At 35.4% G+C, this 27016-nt stretch overlaps 1 protein-coding gene across 1 annotated transcript; it reads right to left on the bottom strand.

Annotated features, from left to right (window-relative positions):
- Window positions 1-6718: 6718 nt before the first annotated feature.
- Window positions 6719-26193, bottom strand: taf1b (TATA box binding protein (Tbp)-associated factor, RNA polymerase I, B). Its single transcript, NM_001025298.1, is given in 15 exon segments — window positions 6719-7949; window positions 12754-12988; window positions 13084-13154; window positions 13241-13322; window positions 13397-13437; window positions 16243-16420; window positions 16559-16706; window positions 16786-16885; window positions 20299-20470; window positions 20559-20652; window positions 22481-22573; window positions 23574-23671; window positions 23777-23864; window positions 25963-26061; window positions 26149-26193. Coding segments are annotated over 15 exon segments (1731 nt in total). The 5' UTR covers window positions 26167-26193; the 3' UTR covers window positions 6719-7735.
- Between the last annotated feature and the right edge of the window lie 823 nt (window positions 26194-27016).

Below are 27016 nucleotides of genomic sequence, written 5' to 3' on the forward strand. Positions count from 1 at the left end.
CGTGGGTGTGTTTATTTGTGTCTCGATCGCCTCAAATAATGAACAATAGCTATACTAGTGGTACATTAATAAGACTAATAGCAACACTGACAGCGAAATAATTAACATTTTATTCAAAACCCCTTTTTATTCAGCGACGACGGCTTCTGTTTTCTGTCTTTTCAACAAAACACTCGTCTCAAGCGTAGTCCGGAAACCATTACATCTGCTTGGTCACGTGCACACACAGACCTGGTTTTCATGAACTCAACTGAACTCAGGAACCTCAGCAAACAGCTTTCTGTGAAAGAATCCAGGGCGGAGCCTGTGTGTGTGTGTGTGTGTGTGTGTGTGTGCGCGCGCGCGCGCACTGCTTTACTGCGTCTCTTTGTTGTAGCTCCACTAACCTTTATGTGTCTCTCTGTCTTTGTGCTCCTTTTCGTTGTAATTAGCTGTTATTAATGCAAATAAATGACTTGTGTTGTGAGGACAGGTGTAAATGTGATTAAGTCATATAGATCCTAAATTGTATCTCCCTGCAGGGGGCTGTGATTTTGCCAGTCTGTCTGGGATGAGCAGACAAAGGCTTCATCAATCTCCTCCTCTTCAGAGATAAAGATATTCAGAAAAAGACAGAGGTGATTGTATTTCTCTATCTATGAAGTGTGTCCAAGAAAGACATTTGCTGTGTTGGAAACATAAGGCATTTGTTAATGTTCTGCTTAAGGCATAATAAGAAGTAAAGAACATGTATGGTTGTCATTTGTAAACCATAGTTTTAATGTAGATTTACAGTAATGTCTATATAAATATTGTAGAAAAGAAATTAACCAATAATAAAATATATATATATAATCTCAGGAGCAGCAGATCTGTTTATTTATTTAATAACAAATAAATGATCCAGCCATTTTTTCTGAATGTGTGTGGGGCAGAGCTGAGCTTTTTTTTTTATTCTGTGATACAAATTTGACACTAAATGGACTAAATGTTGGCTTCTTAATCCTGCATGTGACATGTAAACAACGAAAGGGGGCTTTAAGTGGGGTTTAGAAGTCTCTTTTGCTTTGTAACTGTAACACTCTGAAGACGAGATTTTCTATTGTTTTTAAGCAGATAGATAGAAAAGAGTAGCAGATTTTAAAAAGATAAACAGACAGATAGATAAATAGACTGACAGATAGATAGACACAGACAGACCGATAGATATCAGAAAAATTATATTTAGGTTTTATTTGTATAATTTAATTGTCTTTTCTGTCACCTCTGATCATGTGTGTTTTTGCTAAATATTCATTTCTAAATGTCTTTTTATATTTGATCTTATTAGATCCCACGTCTGATTAACTGATACATTTTGGTGGTCCATTTTATGATACATTAAGTAATTAAAATGTTTTTCATCCTTACATAAATAAATATGTTACCCTAAATGAAAGTCTACCATTATTTCATCATTTTTATATTTAATTTTCACTAAAGTTGTTTGATGCATTTAAAACTCTACTTTAATAGTCATGTCCAATGCCTGAGTCACAGTACATACAGAAAATCTAAGCTTTTTTTTCTCAAGAAGGATATATATATATCTTAGTATATCTTATATATATATATATAGCTTAGTAAAAAGGTTAGCACAAAATGCAAGTGACTAAATGGAAAATGTTTCACAAGATCACATTATTAAATGAATTAGTCATGCGTTTTCGGTTTCAGTTCAACAAATTTTCTTCTGAGTTGCATGCTTTGCTCCTTTTGCTGTTGTGGTAAATGCCGAAATGCTGAAGAAGTTTGTACAGTGTTGAAGGTCATGCATCATTAGCATGACACTTTTCCACAAGCCTGTGAATTAAAAAATAGTTATTAAAGTTAATTAACATTGAATAAACAACTGTTGACATCTTCACATAAATGAAATACACTAATTACATTAATACAAAACGATGAAACAAACCTAAAAATCCAAATGTATCATCAGCTTTCAAGATAACAACATCATCATAGCTGTGTTTCTGAGAAACAGAGCTTCTCCTAATGGATGTTTGAGCTGTTTGAACCCAGAGACCGGGGAATCTGTGGAGGGTAGTGAGGCCGTTTATGGGGGTTAGGCTGCAGGCCAGAGGAGACAGTTTGTGTGTCTGTGTGTGCGTTAAAGAGAGGCCAAACAGGGCATGCAAACACACGGGCTGAGAGGAGGGTTGGGTGGCAGATGTGCGGTCCACTGCTGAAGGAGAAAAAAAACTGTTGAAACTTTGGGTCTTGATCCAATCTGCTCTGCTGTGGTGCGCCTGAACTGAATGACTTGAGCTCAGATAGGTGGGGTCATCCAAAAAGGGCGGGCTTCCTTTTAACCTCTCAGATGCAACATGCTTTCCTTGTTGCGTAGCCCTAATTTTCTCTGCCCTGATCATTAGAAAATGATTCATTATTTTTAAATTACCTCCATAAATCAAAGTATCAACAAGCTTTAATCTCACAGTTTTTGTACTGGAATGAGACAGACGTACTCAGCATTTTATGTTAAAGGTATAGTATACCCAAAAATGAAAATACTGGCATAATTTACCCATTCTTTTCAAACCTTTATGAGTTTTTTTTATTCTGTTGAACACAGAAGAAGATATTCTAAAGAAAGAACCATAATTCTATGGTTACAGTTTTTTAGTCTCAAAATGTCTTCTTTTGTGTTCAACAGAATAAAAAAACTTTAAATTTGGACACTTGGGGTGAGGAAATAGTGAATAAATTTTAATTTTGGGTAAACTGTCCCTATAAGTTACATGATTAGAGGTAGTGACGTTAGTTAAGACTGTTAGAGCAAACAGCTCGTCTCCACACCCACGACTTCCACAGAGCGATGGAAACATTTAAACAATATTCACACCAGTCTGTTTTGAATATGCAACATGGTGCAAGAAGAGAGAAATGCATGACTCTCAAAACCAGTTCCTAGAAAGCCAAACAACTGTAGCCAGGGGGGAATTCGGGTGGTTTGTAAGACCCACCCCTCACTGACAACGGTCCAGAATATGTCCCATGCATAAACTCATTTGTCCTATCTTGACTGCTATGCCATCATGGTAAAAAAAAAAAAAACTATTGAAAAAGGCTTCAAAACAAAGCAGAATCTTCTGTTGGCTGTTGCTTTGATGTGACTTCAGCCAATCTGTTTTGGCCAATGCTAACAAATATTCTTCATTAGTCCAACATCCAGCTGTGCAGGGAAACATACGGTTGAATGTAGAAGTCATCTTTTGCTACTGTATTGTTGTCCTCATTTGTAAGTCGCTTTGGATAAAAGCGTCTGCTAAATGACTAAATGTAAATGTAAAATATTTTACAAGTAACTTTTATTTTAAATCTTGAACCTTATTCTTGAAAAAAGACCAATAAAAAGGTGTGAAGCACTAAGTGGCCCATATTAAAATTTATTTGAATACTATTTTGGCTAAAATAGTCATTGGTGTGGTTATGATGACCATTCGACAAGCTACTTCAGAATAGATAATGTCACTAAAATGCAGTATTTAAATTTCATAATTAAGTAGAAAATGAGGTATATAATTGTAAAATGGTCCACTTTTTGAGAATAAATAACCACAATTTTGAGCAGGCTGTGGGCCACCAGAAAATAAGTAGCTTTCAATCCTGGTAGGCTACTGGAAACTCACTCTGCACATTTTGTCTTTTATCTGACTCAGAAAAACCAGCTCATGGAGCTCTCTACAAATAAGCTGATGAACTAAATCAGTTGTTTTTAATAAGGGTGACATAATATGTGCAAGTTTAAAAAAACAACCTTCTTTTCTACTATGTTCATGAACTAAAGCCTTATTACTCTTTTACAGTAAAGAATCTGAAAGTTTAGGCTAACTGCTAGATCGAGGCCTACAGGTAACAGCGCCCCAAAACAGAAGTGATAATCCGTCATAAACTACTTCTTTGAATCTTACATGTCGAACAAATAAATACAGAAACTGAAGCAGAAGTGGCGCTCGTCAAACAATAGAAGTAGTTAAAAACGTCGGTGGGGGACGACGTTGAGAGTAAGATAAACCGCTAAAGATAAGACAGTCAGCTGTTAATCAAACAACGTGTAGACTTTTCTGTCTATTTGTACAAAAGCTGGTCTCCGCTAGTCAAGGTTAAACGTCGCTGGTGCAGCGCGCATTTCCCCACGAGTGTTTTCCGTTTGGCACATGTAGTGTGTGAGCAGCTCAAAAATAGCGCTGTCTGTTTGGGAGAGCCCAAATCAAACAGAAAACATGCCAGGAAAACGACCTCTCTACACGTGACAAGCGAAAACAACGCCGAAAGGCATGCTGGGTGGCTAATTTTACTGGGAACAAGAGTTTCTGTTTTTTGCGCGTCAAGCCTTTTCTCGCAGTAAGCATGTGAACTGTGGTGTGTTTACATGCACACACATATATTCAGTCAGCTCAGCTGATTTGGTTGGGAAACAAAGCCAGAGAAACACCCATGACACCACACAGGCTTTCTGTCCTGGTTTCTCACTCTGCTCAGCCCCCCTGGATGCATCCTTCTCAAATTTCTTACTCCATCAATCCTGTCCTGTTCCCATGTGTTTTTCTCTCTGGATCATTCATGATAGATTTCCAGGCTAAAGAGCATCCAGTTTCCTCTTTCAGAGATTTCTGCAGGTTTTACCAAGTTAAATTTGAGACTTAAGACATTTTAAGAACATTATAAATGAAATTTTTTCAAATATCAAAGTTTAGAAAAGATTTTCATTAGGCTTATCAAAATGATTCAAATTTATTAAATTTAATAATGCAATAATAATACATTTGTTTGAATATTTCTTTATTCATTTTTAAATATTTCCATTCACAAATCCGATCACCCTTACCAAGAATAGAACAAAACATAGCTGCACTTCAGTCTTCAATAATAATTTAATAATAAAAATATATAGGTCAGGTCGGTATCCTCAGCAGTAAATAAACAGAGAACTTAAGCAAATGCCACTGTAAGTAATTAAATGCTATTTTATCGGTGTTATTGAAATGGGATGTTGGTGATTGTATGGGTGTTAATGGCCAGATTGGTTACAATACATGAACAAAGGAGAATGAAGACCTGTTTAAAAAGATGTAAGACCTATAACACAACATTTCAGTAGATTTAAGACTTTTTAAGGTTTTTAGGACCACACAGATATCTTGCTCTTTAGTCAACCAGCTTGTACACTTCAGTCAGGTTTGAACAAGTGTTAAAGGTAACTTTTTTGGCTTTTCAATATGTTATTAAAATTGGTCAATCAAGTATGCAAATTTGATCATTTAATCACTCCCATTTGAAATGCAGCTTTATGACTTCAGCTGAAGATGATTAAACACTTTGGAAGAAAACTGGAATATTCTAATAATAAAGGAGCTTAACAGAAATCCTTTTGATAATAATAAACAGTTTCATATGGTACTAAGTGAAGTTTATTTATAAACTAATTTTGAGAGGATCACATGCTTATGATTGCTTGCAGCCGGTCCGCATTATTCAATTTACGATTTACCAATCAGACACTAATTAATAATAATAATAATAATAATAATTCCTTACATTTATATAGCGCTTTTCTGGGCACTCAAAGCGCTTTACACAATGGGGGGGGGGGGGGGGGGTCTCCTCATCCACCACCAGTGTGCAGCATCCACCTGGATGACGCGCAGCAGCCATTTTGCGCCAGACTGCACACCACACACCAGCTGATTGGTGGAGAGGAGACAGATGAAACCAAATGGAATATGGGGATGGTTAGGAGGCCATGATGGACAGAGGCCAGTGGGCAGATTTGGGCAGGATGCCAGGGTTAAACCCCTACTCTTTTTCGAAGGACATCCTGGGATTTTTAACAACCACTGAGAGTTGGGACCTCCGTTTAACGTCTCATCCGAAAGAACGATTCCTAAACCACTATAAACACTCTAAGTTCCATATGACAGCCATCTTCATTTTGAAGAATTCCACCTTCCACTGTTTCAAGATGGGTGGCACGGTGGCCCAGTGGTTAGCACTGTTGCCTCACAGCAAAAACGTCATTGGTTCTAGTCCTGACTAAGCCAGCCGACATTTCTGTGCAGAGTTTACATGTTCTCCCCATGCTCACATGGGTTTCGCCCAGGTTCCCCAGTTTCCTCCCACCGTATAAAAACATGCAACTTAAGTTAATTAACTAATCCATATCGGCACCATAGATATGCACCAGGTAGTTATCTCTTAAGAGCAATCACTATCTGTTCATTAGCTACTACAGCAGGGGAGTTCTCGAGATCTACCTGACCTAAAACTCCCCTCTCTCCTTGCAAACGGGAGGGAGCCCCAGGCTCGAAGATCTTATGAGCTCAGGGCTCTCTCCCCGGACAGGATGCCAAACAAGCTTTATAATCAATCGTCAGCTAAGTGTAAACTCTTGGAAGGTCATATACAACATCTACATTATAAACAAAAATCAACAGCATTAAAAATTTTTTTGGCAAGATTTGAAAATACATATTGAAGGAGCTGCAAATTAATCCACAGGGCAGCATTTGTTAAAATCATACGTCTTTTTATGACCCTTATTTGTTTTATTGTTAAGAAGTTGCCTTAACATTAAATTTGCACAATAAAAGGGTCTGTATTGCTTTAAATGAATTCATTTCTTTTTAGCTGAAAAAAAAGAATTGACAAATCTTTGGCTTCAGGTGCATAAAAATTCCTTTAACATAAAGGATGTTTCAGAAACTTTACCTCAAGATTAAGTCAATACATTTCTTAACTGATCAAATATGCAAAACAGCAAGAAAAAATATATATTACTATATATAAACTGCTATATATTTGAAGCATTTAGCAAGAAGTAGTCATTTAGACTCAGGGTTAAAGGACTACTCAATGCCTAAAGTATACTTCTATCTTTACACATTTTTAAAAAAAAGTTCATACAAACACGTCATTCAAATCTTTGCAAAGAAAGTAAACGTGATCGCTTTGAGCACCAGTATTTGCACACACTATCAAATGGAGTGCACTTTAGTTTGGAAGACAGTGTTCAACTGTCTTTATGCTGATATACATGTAAAAAACAACTATACTATGGGCTCAAATGTGTTATGCTGATGACAATGTGGCAGAAAAGTGGAATTAAAGTACAAAGCAGTTACGTGCAAGTCACAGTACGACTAAATATAGGCTACATTCTCCTACAAGACACATTTGTTAGACTAACGGGAGTTAAACCACTTACATCCGTTCACTCTGATCTATTAAAGCAAATGCCGCAGAAAATAAATCACAATAGGATATAGTTAAAAGAGTAAATAAAGTAAAAAGACTGCTCATATACAAAACTACTTCAGCCTTTCAGCAGAATTAGTTTTGCTACGCATTTTGCTCAAACATTAGACAAAATGTTTGAGAATTGCAGGACAAAAGAATCCATCAGCACTCAATTGTAAGGTTCATTACTCCCCCTGTTGGTTCATTTGTGGAGCTACAACCAATGTAAGTGTTGCATTTCTTTAATCAAAACAACACCATGCATACAAGGCAAACCTGTCTTTTTTTATAAGGCAACAGATACTGTTAATTCCCAAACTCACAGAACTAAACTCTGCAAGACACTACTGAAAATGACAAGGCATCACTATGAAAGTCTGACCAGTCTTCCTGCTGTTGAGAGGAGAAGAAAAGGAATCTGGGAAGCTGGTATGCTGAATTCAGTCTGTGTTTGTGATATTCTCTCCACCAGCATGAGTTACAAAATTGGACCTTTTTTCTTTTTCAGATGAGAAGAAGTCAATCGACTGTCGAGCCGATAATTTTTCTTTAAGAAGCGTCGCTCAACGTTGAGGACCTCTTCGTACACGTCAGACTGAAGGACACCCAGAATGAACGAGAAGAGATCAAGCACCCACACGAACATCCGAGGTAAACTGGGCTCAAATTTTGAGAAATGACTAACACATTTACTGTAAAAAGAGAAAAGGGAGATTAAATCAATATACTAGCGAGCAAACATACAAAGTATACAGGACTATATTTTCAAGAAATTAAGTTCTGAGTTAAATCTGAGTAATAATAAGTTCATAAAAATTGAGAGATAGGAGAATGAAAAAAAGGGCAAGTAATATGGCTTGAAATTACATTCAGAAATGATGTAAAATAGGCTGACAGTCCTGAAAAAGAATATATGAAGCTTTTACAAATATTATAAACATGTATTTATTTGACTGCATTCAGAATAGGGCTGTGCGATATGGCCAAAAGAAACCAGTCAAGATTTTCTTGAACAATATTGCAATTTTGATAATCTTGATTTTGTCATAGACAGACTGAATCTGTCAGTATAAATCTGAAGCATCTTTCAAAAGAAAAAAACATTAGATCTTTATCAAAGACCTCTAACATGTCTCTAAAACAGACATAATATAAAATCAAAAAAACCAAGTAAAGCTCTAACAAATTGTCTCTAGAACAGACCTATGACAAAACAAAACAAAATATGCATGTATGTGTTTGTGTGAGCACATGCACAGTCAAACTCAAGTAAGGCTCCGATGTTCTGCTTGATCAAATATCAGAAGTAGTTGTGTGTGTGTTCACAGATTTGTTTTGTCATGCATAGATCATAGACCTCTTTGGGACAATGCTGTGAAATCGGTCGTTTACATATCGCGCACAAGTCCATTACTCCCAATGGATTGAGTGCACATATTGAGAGCGGCACACGCGTGTATTCCAGGTGCACCCAGCTAAAAAAACTCTCTTTTTAGACAAACTTTAAACTGAACTTTTCAGAATGTTGCACGGCGAGTCAAGTAACAAGAACTGACTGATCACCTTTATACTTTGTATGGAATATACACATTTCGGATACCTCAGACTAGAGCTGGGTGATATGGCAAAAAAAATTATCACGATAATTTTTTTCATATCAGTCGATATCGATATTTATCACATTTGTTTTTCACATTTTAGTACAGTCAGGATACCCGAGTAAACAACAACAACAATTAAATAAATACCTTCAATATAGACCAGTCAGAAAAAACTATTTTCTTTAGTGCAGCCATCTTAACTAAGTAAAATAAAATAAAATAAAGAACTGCAGTGTAGACTAGTGAAAGATAAACAGGCTTGTCCTCTCTAAGGACATTTGGAATATTTAATTAAGTTTTAAGTTCTTCTTCAAAAACACCGTAATGTCCACATTCTCAGGTGAGAAGCTTGATCTCTGTGCAGACACAGACATAGTGATGCTCATTTTTGATTAAGTTTTCATTTAGATAGATAGGTTTCCGTTTAAATTAATGAAAAAATACACATATACTGTGTTTCTAAAGTGTTTTTAAATGACATATTCACCAGTAAAATACACTGCAGTTTTGTCTGAACCTAATGGTAAGGGTGTAGCCTTAAAGGTTGTATTTTTGCCTCCCGTTAGTGATCCGTAAATGGCGGTTATATCTGCGGCGCTGTGGATAAACCACGGGTCGGGTAATAAAAAAATACATTATAATTAGCTAACTGCAGGTGGGTTGCGGGTGTATAGCGGGACATGGCAGTGGATCAGCAAAAAGCAGAGAGTGGGCTTTGTAGAATGAGAAGATATGAGACGCCCAATAATGAAGGTAGTGCAAGAGTAGCCTACTGTTAAAAGTTTCAGTTAGAGGAGTTAGAGGAAAATCTTCCATCATCCTGTTAGAAACAAGATAGCTTTGATCTCGTTTTTCGTGTATTTTTCCAACATGATTATGATTTTCGTTGTTTTTGCTTAACTTTCGTTTGGGTAAAATTATTTTGCATTACTTTTGCCCACTTTGAGAAATTTTGTGAGTTTTGTTCATTTGTATTTAGATTGATTTGTATGTTATTTTTTTGGCTCAGCTCTTTCCCGACAATATTGAGCTAGCCTATATCTCCTCAAGTTCACTCTTTTCTCAGAGTAAGGTGGATAGGGAAGATGTCGTACGACTTCCATCACGTAGAAAATGTATTGTTAAAGACATCAGGTGAACGTCATCTTTATATTTATTTTATAGGGAAGAATGCAGCGCACTGCCCTGAAGGACTTTTCTTTCTTTGCATCAGTTTTTAGCGAGGTAAGAGATTATTCATGAATTAGAATTGTTTTGTTATATTTCTTTCTTTTGTTTGGCTTCACTATCATCCCCTTACTCAAGTTTAACTAATTTTTGTTAGATACTTTGTTTGAATTTGCTACTTTATTATATTATTTTTATTAGTGTAAATGTTGTAGTGTAAATATCCTTAATGCAGCCTGTAGAGCAAGCTTCAAGTAGTCATTGAGATGTAATTGAGATAGTTTTGTCTGTCATATCTTTCGTCTGTCTTTTTGGGGGGGTTTTCTAGTAAGGCACGACTTTCGAAAATGATGACATGAGACTCTGCAGGGTAGTTGCCCTGGTTTACCAGCAGTTGTTTAGGTCTGTAATTTCTTAGCATCTTCATAAGGGTGGTGTTGTTTTAAATGATGAAACAGGCTTATAGAGTTGCCTGCTTTCGATGACACAAGTCATCTTGCGCAGTTTGCAGTGCACGTTGCTGTTTGTCGGATAGCAAAAAACTAAGTAGCTCAAGACTGAGGTCTAGTGACGTTTCTTGTCAACAATGTCTGTGACTCTGACCTTTTTACCTTATTTTCTTACTCCTTTAAGTACAACTATGGCTGTAAACTTGTAAGGCGTGCGGCATCCGGAAGGGCAGGCTGCAAAATGCTTGCGCATTGTTACGCATAGTGCGTAAATATTATCAAGCAATTATCGAAATGTCATTATCGTTTTATCGAAATTTTTTTATATCGTGATAATTATCGATATCGAATTATCGCCCAGATCTACCTCAGACAAACACAAGACACCTGAACACCAAGTGCTTTTTAATTCTCTCCATACATAAAACTTGTATTGGAACGGCAGCAATCTTTGTTAGTTTGTTATTCTCTGGGAAAATGGTTGATGGTCACCAAGCAATGACAAAGGAGCGACCACAAAGCATGTTGAAAATACTGAAGGAAGTGACGCACTCACTCTTCCCACACCCTTTTAGACGCAATATATGACGGACTTACAAATTACTTGGTTCTGCCATACATCAGCCTTCCTGTATCCAAAATAACTTAATCCCACACCATAGATGTTGACTTTTTTTGGCACTAAGTCCTCCTGTGCTGAGATCATCATTGCTGTATACGCAGGCTATTCAGTCTCCTGTTCTTGCGGTCTGTTTAGGCACGCTACGTTGTGATTAGTTTAAAGATCATACTGCAGGAAAATCATGCTATAAGGCGATTTAGAAATTGTTCATGTTCACAAATTATGATTCTGATATGATTTTAATTAATCGCACAGCCCTAATTCAGAACAGAAAAGGAAAAATATTGAACTATCAATATCTATAAAATATTGAACTATAAAACATACAGTCAAGTGCAAAATTAATCAAACCCCATGGCAAAGTCTGACTAAGTTTTTGTTCAAATGTAAATAAAAGCTGAGAAATAGCTTATCCCACAATAATGCCTCGTGCACATCTTGATTTATTTTGGGAGAAGCCTGTATCATTTCCAATCCAAACAACTTGCTGGTTGAATAAGAGTTTTCACACCTGCCTTATTTAGTTTGTTTGAATCGCACTAGAGTTTGTTTTCTCTCTTGGTGTGGTTCATTTGGGCAGGTGTGAATGTAACAATTGCACTGCAGTGTGCACCAAAAGTGAACCAAAAAAGCTAATCAAGACCTCCTTGTAGAGGTGATCTCAGTACACTTTCAAACGAATCCTGGAGAGGTTAGTTTTTGGTGAGAACATAATCCGAACTAAAACAGACCCAACCACAAAAAGTACTGGCCTTTTTTTACTAATCCAGCTGCCGCAGTCCGATGCTCTGCCTAATCTTGTGGGGTGTGGAGGAAAAATATTTGTTGACATTTCTTTACCATCGATTTTAAAGAGAGAGAGAGTGAGAGAGGGAAAAAAACATTAGCTGATGGATCGTTGGAAATATTTCTGGAAGATGACCATGTCGCAGTTTAGCTAATTTAATTCACACCTCCTCCTGAAGTGACTTGCGATGCGCCTTTGCCGTTTGCAATGCATTAAAACATTGTCACAGCTGTAGCCACACTTCATTCTCGAAATGTATAGTTTGTCTAAAGTGATGTATACAAACTACATAGTATACATTAACCAGAAATACAATCAGCCAGTGCAGTCGTGCTTGTGTCTGCCAGTTTGTTTGCTTGAGGGAGTTCCATTGGCATTTTTCTGCATGTTAATTCTGACCAATCGAAAAGCAGTTTAAGAAAACACATTTAATAACATCTGGCCAATGAGTGATGTGGATTTCGTCACTTGACTGCATTTTAAATCTTTTTAACAGGTTTGGACTAAAGAAATCAGTGTGGTGTGAAAACGATCCAAAAACAGCAGAAAAATGCTTCAATGTATCATTTGTTGCCCTTGGTCCAGATCAAGTGAACGAACCACAGATGTGAAAGCACCCAAAAAGAAACTTCAAGTCAGAATTTTTCAGGAGTATGAATAATTTCCGACTTGACTGTATATTGTGACATACACTATGATCATTTATTATAGTAATCAAGCCTTAAAGCACATTAAGCAAAACTGAAACTAGTGACTTGTAGGTAATGTGCATTACAAATTCACCTCTGTTGCTTGGATGATGTTAAATGCGTTGTATACTTTTGGATACAAGTTTTACAAAAATGAGAAAAAGCATCTGTGTTTACTTACTTCTCCGGGCATATCCTCAGTTCAGGATGCCAGTATCTTTGGTTGGCCAGGCCATTGACCGCTTTTGCCTTAACAGTACAGTCCAAATTCTGGTTAAACATACTGGGTCCATCTGAACCCTCCTCCTCTCCCCAGCTGAAGCGGAAGCTGGTGTGAGAGTTTGTCGTGGACGTGGACTGTTCTGGTGCAGGATCTGCAAACTTCTGAAATCTCTGCTGCAAATGATCAGTCACACCTGGAGATGATATAAAGGTGGACAGCATTTGATCAGATAAAAACACACTAAAGGACTGAGGATAAATTCACTGAGATGTGTTCTAATCAGCTTACGTCTCTTTTTGAGAACTAGGGACTTGCGCTTCAGATTTGTGATGAAAGGGTTAGCAAAATTCCACTGCCGTCTGAAAGAGCAGAGAAGAGCAGAAGTGTTTGCAGTGAATGAGCTGTCAATAAAGTCACAGAGATTACTGGGATGATTGTGTTTTACCGAGCTTCTTCTTGTTCCTCCTTGAGTCTGGCTTGCTCTAAAACAGGCTGTACGATGTTAAACCATCTTTCTAAACTGAAGACTGATAAGCATGCGAGAACACGTTACCAATATGATATGATATGCAAAAATAAATATCTAGTGAAATGGTTTTACCTTTATTATTCTTCTTCTTGGCTGCATCATGAGATAATTTCCTTGAGACAATAATGAAAAGAATAAACAGTTAGATAACGCATACAACTTTTTTTTTTTTAGAAAAAAAAATCTGAAATCCTAAATTATTGTAACATTTTATTTGCCTGAAAAATTTGTTCTAATTAAATAAAAAAAAAAACTGCCAGATTAACTCAGACTTTTATTATTTTGAAATAATTAAAAAACAAATAACTTTAACACCTAATGGCATAACAAAATAACTGATAGAAAATTGGTCAGGTCAAATCTTCTTAATACTGTGATTTACATCTGATTGCCTCAAGACTATAGGATATCCTCCGCACTATGCACTTGAACACATAAAAGTGATGATCACCTCTTTCATTGAATTTTGAGTGTTTTAATCAACCTGTGGTGTTCCCGGTCAAAAGTGACCACCATATGAAAATGACTGGGTGTTCAGACTATATTCACCCATCAGACGGTACAAATTTATACCAATGTTTGGGTCTAGAAGGAGCACTTTTAGCTTAGCATCAATTATTCTATTGGATTAGACCATTTGCATCTCGCTCAAAAATGACCAAAGTATAACTAGTGCTGTGTCCTACACACACACACACACACCTTCAATCACCGTCTATACCCTCATTCACTATTCTTCAGTACATTAAATATAGTGCAATTGAAGGACTGAATGAAAATTTGAGAACTCAGTAAACAGGAAAGGATACTGTTTGTTTGTGCTTTGCTGGTTAATACATCATTCAAATGGATTTACATTTCAATTTCTTTAGTCAGACCATGTGATTATTTTAGCGAGCTGTCTATTAGTAATGAAAGAAAGTATTTTGATATTTCGGGTGGGAGTATTTTGACATTTTCAGTGCCTATTTGTATTTAATTGTATTTTCACTGCAGTTATTTTATGTCTAATTCTATAAATTCATGTTAAACCCTACTTTGACACATTGTTCACAGCAAAGAAAAAAGTTAAATACATTTTTTTTGTGCTAATTTAAAAGCAGTTAAAACAGACAATTTTGGCCAGGAACATTAAAAGGGGCGAGATGTGAACATGACAGGAGGGTAAAAGGGATAGTTCACCCCAAAATTAAAGTTTAATCACTGTTTACTCTCCCTCAATACAGATTTTTTCCCATTGAACACAAAAGAAGCTAGTATCAAAAATTTCAGATAGCATTAACCATTGGTTTCCATAGAAGGAAACAAATACTATGTAAGTCAATGGGAACCATTTTGAAAATTATTTTTCTGAATATCTTTATTCTGATTATTAAAAGAAAGAAACTCAAATGCATTTTGAACAAGTGAAGTGACAGTAAAAGAATCATTTTTCTTTTTTTGGTCAACTATACTTTAATGAGTTCCTTTCAAAATGCAATTTACCCCAAATTTAATCACTACCATAGACATCAGTGCTTTGTTTACATCTGAACTTTATATTTTTATCTAAGTACTGCTGTAACTATTTGACTTTTTGTAACCCTAAAATAATAACACTCAATGACTCAGACTAATAGTTTCAATCCAAACAACTCTAAAACAGCTTTAAAGCTTAAATGCGTAATCCACCTATTTTTATGCACATTTTGGAGATGCACATAAAAACGGTTGATGTAAAAGCCAAGATGCGCATAAGTTTTGAAAATGTGCATAAGACATATGTGCAAAACTGAGTAGAATAAACTTTTTATCTGATAAGAAAAGAGGTGCATAAACTATGATGGAAACACTTTTACTGAACAAATTCCAGCATGCACATTAAAAAAGGTCATGTGATTTTGTTATAAGAGATCATGTGATGATAAAAATGTGTGTGAATGGACAAACCAGCAGGTTGGTTGGGCCAATGGACTTTTGTTTTGTTTGCCACAAATTTTTTTTATTATTTCTTAGTGACATACTTTAATGTGTCAAAACAAAAAACATAATTCAACAGAATATGTCTTTATTTATGACATGTTTAACATTGGTAAAAGTACTTTTATTGTGGAGGCGATTACATAAATAATCAAAAATATATTTGTTGGCTTTTGGTCCAAATTGATTAAGTATTACTTCTATTGTACCTAATACATTTCTGTTATAAAACTTTAAGTTTCATGCCTTTTTATAAATATTATGTCTAGTCTCCTCGCCCTTACTTCTGTAAATGGTTTTTTTATGAATGGAAGATATCGTAAAGCAATATATTGCCCTGTTATCATCACAAGGAACTGTGTAATTGTTGTTAGTTTTCTTTTCCTGATTTAATTAAGATGGATTGTTGGCAATTGGATGAATGTCAGCCCGATTGGGTAGCTTTACTTGGACAGAGGAAATTTAAGTCCTGTTTAAAAATATTTAAGACCACACAATATTGCAGTGAATTTAAGACTTTAAGGCCTAAAATTTAGTTTTTGAAATTCAAGACATTTTAAGACCCTGAAGACACCCTGCTCCAGAATTGTCAAGAGCGCCTGGGCTCCTAACATCTTCAAACACCACCACACATTCATTGCGTGTCAGCATTTGACTTTTGAGGCACAAGTCATTTATTCAATAAAGAAAAGATTCACACAGCTTCTCCTACCGCAGCAAATTTTGTTTTTACTTTTAATATTTGGGGCCAGTTAATCAGGAATTGACGATTTTGTTCTCTTTGACTCATTGGATGGAAACGCTGCTTTATTTGCACGTCTTTTATGCGATAATCCAGCTTTGCGCATAAATTTAATTAGCATTTTTGAATGAAAAAATAGTTAGTGTCGTGTGGGAATAAGATTGCTTTAAATCCAAATTAACTGTGGAGCTTTACAGAAAATAAAGAAGTGACAAACCATTCCACATGATCATCCAACTTGAAAAGGAGCTTCATGGCCACAATAATGACAGCTACTGCTTGAACATCATAACTCAAGAGATGAGGCTTCTTATCAGTGGGGTCAAACGTCAGAAAGGAATCGCTATCCATACCAGCTCCAGTTATAACCTTCTGGACCCAAACATGAAGAGCATCTAAAATGAACATGCAGAGTCAGGAGTGTATCAAACACACACAAAAAAAGAGGATTATATGGGTTGGATAGATTTGTTTGAAATCCATTTTCATAATTTACCACAACGTCTCCACTACAGTGAAAAAAAAACACTCACCTGGAAGGTTTGCCTCTAGCAGATAGCGGACAGTGAGTGGAACTGGGTGGAAAAGACAATCCTGAGAAATTGTTGGGAAGGACGGCAACTTCATGATCTTTGCCAGAACTAAAGCTTCTTTTTTGATGAACGCATAAGATGGAAAGAACTAAAGAAGAGAAGTTGGTATAGAATGAAACACAATGATTCATGAGTGGTGAAGTGAGAACTGTTTATATGTTCCTCACCAGAACCCGAAAGATTTGGACATCTTTCCCGAACATTCTCATCTCTGCTGGAAATGTTTCGTGAAGGTGCAAGTAAGGAATATGGCCTTCTGCGACCATCCTGCAAGAAACAGATGATTGCAAAATCAGATGTCTTTCTTGTTATTTATTGTTTATTAAACACCGCAAAAAGGCACGGGTAAACGGCTAATTCACGGATTCCCCATTTATGAGTTTTAGCTCTTGGCTTAAGGGAAAATAAGGTAATTTGATTTATTTAATTTGTTTAAGATTAATGTTTGATTTTTGATGTTGGCTTAGTCTTTTAATTTTCGTGATTCATTTGTGTTTGATAGTTTGTTTTTTTGTTTTCTCTATAGTTCTTACAGTGATGCATTCATGATGCAAGGTTGTGTAATGGTTCTATGGAATTGGGCCAATAAATGAATCGTGAACCCAGGGGCGTAGATTTAGGGTGGACGGTTGACGTGTCCCCACCAATATCCACAAACTACCGAAATGTCCCCACCAATAATTTAATTCACTTAAAAACATTGCGCTGTCAGTATAAACCCTGACATGCCGAAAGGGTTAAATCACGTTCTCTCCTCGAGTCGCACCGCCCCCAAACACATATGAACATTGTGATTGGCTGTGCCTTTCCCTGCTGTCATGTGAGTGGCTGCTTTCAGATCATGGTTTCAGATACAAACTGCGCCAAAACAACTGCGCGGGGGGAATTTCCCGATGTGTGAGGTGTGTGCCTCGCACAAGAGAGGATGGAGGTAGCAAGAAGAGGTGGATATAAAGAGCTTTTTCCAACGAAAAGTGTAAGTCACATAAACTCAAGTTCGCTACTGAATGAGTCCATCATGATAATGCCGTTATGGTAGTGTTTTCACCGCTTTTACGTTCAGTCTAACGTTAAAACAGACTAACGTTACTCTGTAAACAATATTCCCTGAAAACTAACTGCAGAATAAACACCTGTAAACGTATATGACCCTGCCAGTTCTCCTAATCTCTTAGAGTAACATCTCCAATTTTGGTTGAAACAATTTGTCAGAAAAACTACAGCCTGTGCTCCATCTTTTAATAATACTACGAGACATGTTTAATTTGTACGAAAAATGAACGAAAGTCTTTATTAAACTATCTCTTTATCAGTTAATAAACATTATTTTAACATGACACTTTCAGGCCTGTAGCCAGCTTATTGAAAGGGGTTATTTGTTTTCTGAAAAACTGAACCTTTTTGCAGTTATTCACCTGATTTTCTGTTTAATTGAGGTATAAATATGACATTTTAGTGACATATTAAGAACTAATTTTTGCTAGATAATCGTGTTGGATAGTTATTACAACTACACTTTTTGATGTACCAAAAACTATTTTCTACCATTTTGTCAAATTGCTTTATTCACACATTCAAACTGTACGTTTTATTACAGTTTTATAAATAATAAAAAAAGACTTTACATTCTTAGAATAAAGTAATGAAGTACATTACAGATGCCAAAACCTCTAAATGCCATGTAAAATGAGCATTTTTCTCAGCCTTGTATATTTATGTTGAGTTATTTTACTTTAAAGGCAATGAAAAGAAAGTATTTGTCACTATAAAAGTAAAATCCACACACAGGAGTTGGAAAAAAATTATAATTTTAGAAGTAAATATTAAATGGCATTTAGAGGTTTTTGCATCTAGACTCTTCAAATATGTAAATATACTTATATTTAAAATACAATTTTTTATCATAATTTTCTTTGGGAAATCTGTTAAAACTTGATTTAAATGAAAAACTGAAGCCTATAGGCAAATAACAAACTGGCCGGCGCATTCAACCTTCCTCAGTGAAAATCTGTGCATTTAAATAATAAGAAAAATTTAAACATAATAATAATAATCCAACTTTTGGTCTTTCAAACTACCTGACCCCCCTTGGCTACACGCATGACCATTTCATTTAACTTAATAAATTGTAAGAAGAGAGGATTACTTAATAATACATTTTAATAGCAGTTAAATAATAAATAGCAATATATATATATATATATATATATATATATATATATATATATATATATATATATATATATATATATATATATATATTAAATAGCAAATAATAGCAAGCGCAAACCTACGCCCTTGCGTGAACCATCAGTGAAAGACTTAATCATCTTTTAACCAGGATGCTACATGAAAAAAAAAACTGTGGTTGCAAATAAATAGATAAAACGTCACTGGGTCTGTTATGTTTTAGAAGTCTCAATGTCATTTTGCATTGCTCCAAAGTCAAAAGGTAGCTATTAAGTTCAATACTGAAGTATGCACTGTGCTTCTGTGTTGGTAAGTTTTGGTGCGTCAATCTTATAAACACAATAAGTCAAAGGGTCATGAACCACATTCATTAAGTAATTGTGTTATATTTTTTACTTCACATTCTTCTGGAAATTTATTTTGAATGGTTATATTTCCTGAAGAATGTGAAATAAAAATATAACACAATTACTCAATGAATGAGGATCATGACCTTTTAAGGTCCATATACAGAGCTTAAATTGTGCATTAACACGGCACCTCTGAAATCTGATCGGGCACCTCATTTTACCGACAACCCTCTACACTTTCGTCCACAACATACTCCACTCTTCACTTTCATCCTTCGTCTGCAACCCGACCACCATTTATTATAATGCCTGTAGGTACTGCCATTCTCTGTTCAGGATTTGTTTACGTACGGGAATTTGTAAAGTATCACAAGTGTGAAGTATCACAAGCAATGAATTAAAATTCCACTGATTTCCTGACATAAACTTTGCATTTCAGGATAATCGTAGCGCTGCTCTTTGATAAGGAGGAGAACTCTCCTTCCTCTCTATGTAGGTTAGTATTGGATGAACACAATATGTAGCCTATTCCTCTTTCTTTTTCTACTTTGGAGAAAAGAGAGAACAATTTATCACTGCTTGAACTGACTGCAAAACGTTTTGCATTTTTTGTGATGAATAAATGAATTAATATGCATCAGACTCAGTGTGCAAGGTTTGTGTAAGTGACAAATTTTTTGCATCTGAATACAAAAAATGCATACGGACATTTCGGACTGAATTGTAAGCAATCACGATAAACAGAACACAGCTTTCACTCTGAAACATGCAACACTACTTTTTGTATTAAATCTCATATTGTGTATATTAATATTAATACTTAATTCCCAATGGGTAAAATCCTGTGTCCTTTATCACACTTCATTGAGAATTTACACATGGACATCACCTATATGCTATATAACTGCAGGTTAACTATGTTTATATATACTAATTTTAACTGTTAAAAACGAATTGTTTCTATTTATTTAAAGTTATTAGTAACTAATACAGTTGTGGCGAATTTGATTGTTATGCATTAATGTGCACCTTTTGTAAAGCTGATTTGATCCGTTATACAAATAAACTTGAATTGAATCAAAAATGTGACATTATAAAACAATTAAGTTACAAATTAAAATGCTTGTGCATCCTCCAAACCTTAGCAGGTCAGTCAGAGTGATGGCCTCTCGAACCCACAGCAGAGCCAAATAGCACATGGCCAGTGTGCGTGGCATGGACATAAGATTGGAAACTCTTCCTCTCCTCCCTTTTTGGGGTATAGAATGTAGGGACTCCGAACTTACAGCGGATCTTCCATCAACAGATATACCTGTAGCAAAAAAAGAAAATAAAGATCAACCAACACTTCAAATAAGGTGAAAATGTGCTATCTGCCAGAAAGTGATTTACATTCATACCTGAGACAGACATCTCTGTGTCTGAAGAAGCCTCACTGTAGCATGACTGGTGGCTCTGGGTGTCAGACTCTGAGCCACTCTGGGACTTCATAAACTACAAGAAAGCAGATTTATTATTCATTCATTCATTTTCTTTTCAGCTTAGTAGCTTTATAAATCAGGGGTTGCCAACAGCTGAATGAACCGCCAACTTATCCAGCATATGTTTTACGCAGCGAAAGCCTTTCCAGCCAAAACCCAAGACTGGGAAATACCCTTAAACACTCTTGCATTTACACACACACACTACAGACAATTTAGTTTATTCAATTGACCTAAAGCACATGTTCCTGGACAGTGGGGGAAACCGGAGCACCTGGAGGAAACCCACACAAACACAGGGAAAACATTTAAACTCCGTGGTGCCTGGCAGATTTAATTTTTTTTTTATCTGAAATTAATATCAAATTGTTGTAGAAATAAATTAGAAAAATAAAAGGTGCAATGTGCCCAATTAAATTTTAGGGCCCCAGTATAAAAGGCCTGGAAAACTATATAAAGATAAAAGTGCATGAAAAATGGAGTTACTGTCTGAAAACAAAGAACCAATTTCCTTACACAAGATGTCACTGATTTTAGACTAATTTCTTGCAAAAACCTATGTGGATTTATTAAAAAAAAAAGTTCCCACAAAAATTAAATTCTGAAACTAAAAGCATCAGTGACTGAAAAACTAACTGAAATAATAGCAAAATTATTGTATTTAAAATGAAAAAACACTTACCCTGTAACAGAAAATCTGACCTTCAGCTGATTATAGAAGTAACTGTAGATGCTATTATACCAGCTTATCTTATCTTATCTTATACCAGAAAATCTTAATACAAACCAACCAATAATCATCAGTTAAGCTCATGATTATTGACAAAAATATATTTTCTATATAAACATAAAAAATGTTCAAGTTTAACAGTTTTACAACTTTAAAAATCCCAACAGGGCCAATTAAATTAGGGTAGTAGAGTAGCATTTCATGATACAACAAACACATAAAGAAACAAATCACTTTCAAACAATATTAAAAAACACAATCCAGCATGCTGCTTAATGTCTTCATAAATAGTGCTGAAAAACATAGGAAGGACTTACATATTAAAAATGTAAAACTTGCTAATATAAAAGGTTGTAAAGCCTGATTGACTCAAGAATAAATGTGAATTAGGTGAATTTATATCTGTTAACAGAGCATTTGATGCTTTTAAACCTTCTTCCAGAGGGCAACAGAAAAAAAAAAGGCTTCAGAAGATGAGAATCATCTCCCACACTTTCTTTGCTGTTCATGTAACTCTGCTAGACTCCGCAGAGGGAAACCAATAATCTTGGAGCAAGTAAAAAGCCTTTTAACTTTGCTTAATTTGCCAAAAAAAATGTAAACAAGGCATATTTAACTATATGAAGTTCTTTTTTCTTCATAATTTTAGCTTTTGTTGTTTGAGACGCATTTGTGTGCTTTTGTCTTCAGTGCCTGTTCAAAGTTCAAACTATGATTTAATTTATTTTCTATAACTAATAGGAGTGAACAAGAGTTAATGTAAGCTCTGCAAACACTAAACTTTACTCTGAACACTGGACCTGGTCTGTGAACTCTGTTAAACTAAATTACTAAAACTGAAACTAAAAGCAATAAAACTAAAGAGAAATGTGTTCATAAAACGACACTAAAATTGAGAAAAATAGTAAAGGAAATGAACTATAATTAAACTGAAGTTAAGAGAAAATGTAAAAATAAAATAGCATTAACATGAAAACTAATTTTAAAAAGCAAAACAATGACTAAACAATGGCTTTTGATTATTATTTGCTTTTTTTAATAAAGATTTGTCAACATCTTCTTCACAGGTCTTCAAAACAATTTCAATTTTAAAATTCAACACAAAACGTACCACTTCAAACCTCGCAGTGGACACTGGATTTTCAGTAAAAGCTTGCCTTGTGTTCTGCAGGTACCTCTTCCAGAAATTCCACAGAACTTCTGTCTGTCAAAACAAAACATGACATTGCATTGCATTAGGAGTAGGGTTGGCTAAGATTTGAACTTGATCAATTCCTATTCCAATTATGCATATCGACTTTGATTTTACAATAATAATGACATTTAACTTTGCCGACATTCTTTACCAAATGTAGCTACTCTTTTGATTCAGTTATCTAAGAAGTAGCCAGTGACCCGCACTCATTAAATTAAATGTTTGACTTTATAACAAGTATCCGATTTCTAATCCAAGTATCCAATACTAGAATCTAAATGAATCTCCAATTCCCAACCTTAATTAGGAGATTCTTTTTTTTGTCATCCATAAAGTGATTCAGTAAACTAAGAAGTAGCCAGTGATCCGCACTCATTAAATTTTGTGTTTTGACGTTCTTTATTTTACATTCTATTGGAAAACAAAGTCACAAACATTTCAGCTCAGTGATGTGTGTAATCAAATTAATCCCTCCACCCTCTTTTTAAATCTTCAAATCACATTTTTATCATTAATTATTCAGCTATATCATTCATTAAAAACATAGTCTGTAAGAGGCTTACTTCCTGTTTATTAGTGTCGATTGCAAGTGACATGACAGGAGAGTGCAGGTGTCAATTGTAAATAACGTTACTTGCAGAGGAAGTGTGGTTGCCTAAGAGTGCAAGGCAGAAAATACAAGACTAAAAAGTGGAGGTCTGCAGCCAGACCCTTCCCAATGAAACTGCAAACTATCTTCAGTAATCTTTATTTATTTGAATCTTTGACTCTGGCTCACAAACGGGTCCTTTTTGGGTTTAACCTGTAAAATGATCCTACAAGTCGCACTGTTTATACATTATATTTTACACTTGCACCCACAAAAAAAACACCTCTACAATAAAGTAAAACAAATTATACAGAAAATTACATAATTACATAAGAGATCAATGTACCAAATATAAAATCTAACAACATAAGAATACTGTGCAAACTACTTAACTTGATTCAGTAAACAAAGAGCACTAACCTCAAACTTCATACAAACACCTAGACTGACCAAAGCCTTGGCCTGGTGTTTGAGGATGAACTGAAATCCCTCACAGACCAACCACTCCCTTTCAGAATCTGAAAACAGACATAAGAGGCGTCAGGTTCAATTTTTCATTTTAGCACAATATCCTGTTAGAAATGATCAACAAGAATAAAAACAGTAAGTAAAGCTGGACTGACCATGTTTTTTCTTCTTGGGTTTCCTGACTATTGAGATCCTGCCATGCTTATGATGAAGGCTGGTAACATCCTCTACCTCCCTTATTTTCTAGAAGATGTTAAAACAAGCAACATGCTTTAGGTGTGTAAAGCTTATAACATCATGCCATTAAGATGAGACACTGTAGACAAAACAGTCATCATAAAGTGTTTCTTTTATAGCACTATAAATTTGTGCCTGCAGATTTCTATTATATTACACGTTTTCAGATGCTGTTTTTTTTTAAAAATTGGTTTTGTTCTCCTGAAATGAGCCATAAAGCTTCTTCAGCAAGTCTTACACCAAACGTTTTTGTTTTGTTTGTCAGTTTAAAGGTGCAGGAGGTAATCTGCCAAAATGCTATCCGTTAGCATATCTTAGAAAACCCCAGCCATCCCAAGCCAGGACTCCTGAAATCATGAACGCGCAGCTTAAAGTTGACAGCAGACAATCACTAGATTGTGTCATTTGCCAGTTAGAAAACTTTATAGTACTTATAAAACTACAATTCCGAACGACATACTGTATTATATATCTAGCACATTTTCAGTTCTGTAGCAAGCAAAACTTGTCATGATGTACAATATTTAATGCATGCAAGGATCGCTGGTCTCACTCTTTCACACGATTTGTCCTACAGCGACTACTGTATGCTTAGTGGTTGGCCGGTGGCATGCAGGAATTACACTTATTACTAAGCCATATTTACATGCTATTTCAGGCTGAATATTCAGCGTAGCATGGTAAACAATATAGGAGCACTTCACAGATTGTGAGTAGCCCCTTTCACACAGTGATACCGGTAAATATCCGGAAAATTTCCGGAACGACTTTACCGGTATATTCAAAAAAGCGCTGTTCACACAGGTGAGGACGTTACGGAAATTTTCCGGAAAAGAGCATTCACACATCCATTCCAAAATACCGGTAAATTCTGACATCATTCACCACAAATGAGCTTTAAACGGCTGCGCTTGTATTTATAAACATTTGACTAAATTACAAACTCTGTGAATGATCAATATTGTGAACAACTTTCGCAGGATCACTTTCGCATGTCGAGATGTTCAAAATATCTGCGTGTGCAGGCGCTCACAGGCTGTTTCACAGGCACACGCAAAGCTTGAAGGTAAACAAACAACGGCTTATCATAAGCATCTCATCGATGATTATTTACACAGTTGGCATTAAGAAGAACATATAAACGTGATCTGACTAACTTCTAGCAGCTAAATGTGTCTGGAAAAATATTCAAAGGCTTTTATTCTCACAAACCCCGCGGACGTAAATGCGTCTGACTGTTGTGATTGGCTAAAGCAGACGTCTCACGTCAGCACGTTCTAGACGTGCACGCGCTTATTACGGGAATCTTCCTTCTGCATTCACACAGCGCAGCATTCCGGCAAATTGCCGGTAATGTTACAACTTCTCTTTCCGGAAAATAGCCAGAACGAATTTACCGGTATTTTCAAAAAGGACCTGCCGGAAAATTGCCGCCAATTTTCCGGAAAGGTCTGTATGTGTGAAAGGGGCTAGTGTTAAACAATGAACCAATGTGATTATAAAACTAACTTCAGCTCAGTAGAGCAGGCTGGGCAGAAAAGCGCTATTTACTGATGTTTTTTTTTTTTTGTTAAACTAAATAAAAATCTACATTATCGATGCTGTAAAAGGTCCCTTATGCAATTGAAATTAGTCACATCAATCGTTTGCCTGAAGATTCGGCTGAACAACACTTCTGTGCATGTAACCCATTCATAAAACCTGCATAAGCTTTACGTGACTAAAATACTATTTTAGTTTTCATAAAATGAAAAGTTTTCATTTATGTCTGCTTTCAATAAAAATAAATCAATCAACCGGGGGAGTATGATAATAATTAGTAATATTTATTTACCCAACTCCTGCTTTAATTAGCTTTTTGTTTAATGATTTTTTTTAAATTAATTAACCAATCATTAAATTAAATGTTAATATAACTATTAAAGTCAGCAGCATAATGAAAATCAGCAGAAAAGTGAGTAAATTATAATACATACGACAACTTCATACCTGTCCATGCATTTAAACAAGCTCATAGGAATTGGAAGAACTATACATATGTAAAAAAAAAGTGATTTCTGTCTATGTATTAATGTACTATATATTAAAATATCTATTAACCCACCTCGATGACATTGTGGCAGCTCTTACAGAAGAACTGACCCTCGTCTGACACTCCCCAGTCCACAGCAGCGCACTGTCCGCATGGCTCACTATATCCACCCTGGAGAAACAGCACCGCAGCTCACAGAGTATAACGAATTTCCACATAACACTGCAGACTGACAAAATACACACTAGAGATACTTACAGTAATTTGTTCGTCCATGGTGTAAACGTAAGCTGAACTTCAAAACATGAGACAATTTTTGTTTTCTGTTTTCAGCGTGAGCATACTCGCTTTCAACATGGCCGACTATACGTTTTTCATAATAAAAGTCACTCGTTTGTTCAGCGTAAAATTTTACAGTAGGCCCTGGCCCACTGATCTAGAACCCTTTGGTAGGGCTATTTCATTTTACTATATTGTGTAATATGTATATGTGCATGTTAATTACAATTTTGATGTTTATTTTTTTCTTCGTTTACAGTATAACTCAACTCATTTACACGTATAATTTTAAACATCTATTTTATTAATGAAATGTAATTATATTGTATAAATATATGTGAATCAAAATAATAATAATAATAATAATAATTCATACTTCAAGTTTAGATAACAAGGCATAGCCCCCAATTTGCACATTGCCACATTGTAGGAATTATATTATCCCATATAATTATTTTATGTATTTGCTCTATATTATGTTGTTAATCATTTATATTGTCTGGAATGTAACTAAATTATTTTTAGGCTTGACAGATAAGTAATAATAATAATAATAATAATAATAATAAAGTATTGACTCTATCATGAATTCTCTATTAACTTATCTTGGATACATAAATTGCGATTCATAATTATTTTTATATAGAAATTATACATTTATTTTACTTGTTTTATTGTAAATGCATGTCTCTCCTGCAAAACAAAGATGTGTCACAGTCAATGGACAGTAGATGGCGCAAAAATCCATAGCTAGATAAAACTGACAGTAAATGGTGGTAGGCTACTCATTACCTGGATTACAATCAGCCTGCTTGAGTCAGAATTTCTATTGTTATTCTTTAATAAA

The sequence above is a fragment of the Danio rerio genome, chromosome 20 (genome assembly GCF_052040795.2).
Source record: "Danio rerio strain M-AB ecotype USA chromosome 20, GRCz13ab, whole genome shotgun sequence".
NCBI classification, from domain to species: Eukaryota; Metazoa; Chordata; class Actinopteri; order Cypriniformes; family Danionidae; genus Danio; species Danio rerio.